General features: G+C 44.5%; 1 protein-coding gene across 1 annotated transcript in view; it reads right to left on the bottom strand.

Moving 5' to 3' along the window:
- The window catches only part of LOC104497253 (mucin-5B-like), a gene marked incomplete at both ends in the record, with an annotated part of 21,361 nt that overhangs the window by 6,616 nt on the left and 14,260 nt on the right, over positions 1–485 (bottom strand). Inside the window, 2 exons of the mRNA XM_010140486.1 lie at positions 1–11; positions 99–237. Coding sequence (XP_010138788.1) covers positions 1–11; positions 99–237 — 150 coding nt within the window. The remainder of the gene's footprint in view (positions 12–98; positions 238–485) is intronic.

Raw genomic sequence — 485 nt, 5'->3', positions numbered from 1 at the left:
CCACAGTGGTCCTGGGTGGAGAGTAATGTTTAAAAATACAGTATTTTGGTGGACATGGTCAAGGTTACGTCTCATCTACTATTGCTAATGATCAGTACCTGGACTAGCGTGTATTCACAGTTTCCGTTGAAGCTGAACCTCTTGTCATCAAAGGTGTTGTAATGACCATCTCCATAAACAGCACAAGTGCCCAGACATTGATTTTTGGTGCATTCCCACTTCCTGTTCTTGCACACGCTAGGAAGGAGAATGAACGATTTTAATACTCAAACAACTCACTGTTTTGTGTAGGCGTAGCCCAGCGACTCAGTGTTTGATGGCAACTCATCCCGGCTAAATGGAATAGTGATTCTGGGGTTAAAACAGTCTTTTACGTTTTTCACGCCAAGAATTAAAGCAAAGTTCTGTTCTACTGCTGTGCGGGTTAGTGAGCGCTGTAGTCCCTAAGATTTCCTCCTGGTCTCTGCTTGGGCCATCTGCCTGCA

This window comes from Buceros rhinoceros, unplaced genomic scaffold (genome assembly GCF_000710305.1).
Source record: "Buceros rhinoceros silvestris isolate BGI_N320 unplaced genomic scaffold, ASM71030v1 scaffold1847, whole genome shotgun sequence".
Lineage (NCBI taxonomy): Eukaryota > Metazoa > Chordata > Aves > Bucerotiformes > Bucerotidae > Buceros > Buceros rhinoceros.
This window is presented reverse-complemented; position numbering and strand designations above follow the sequence as displayed.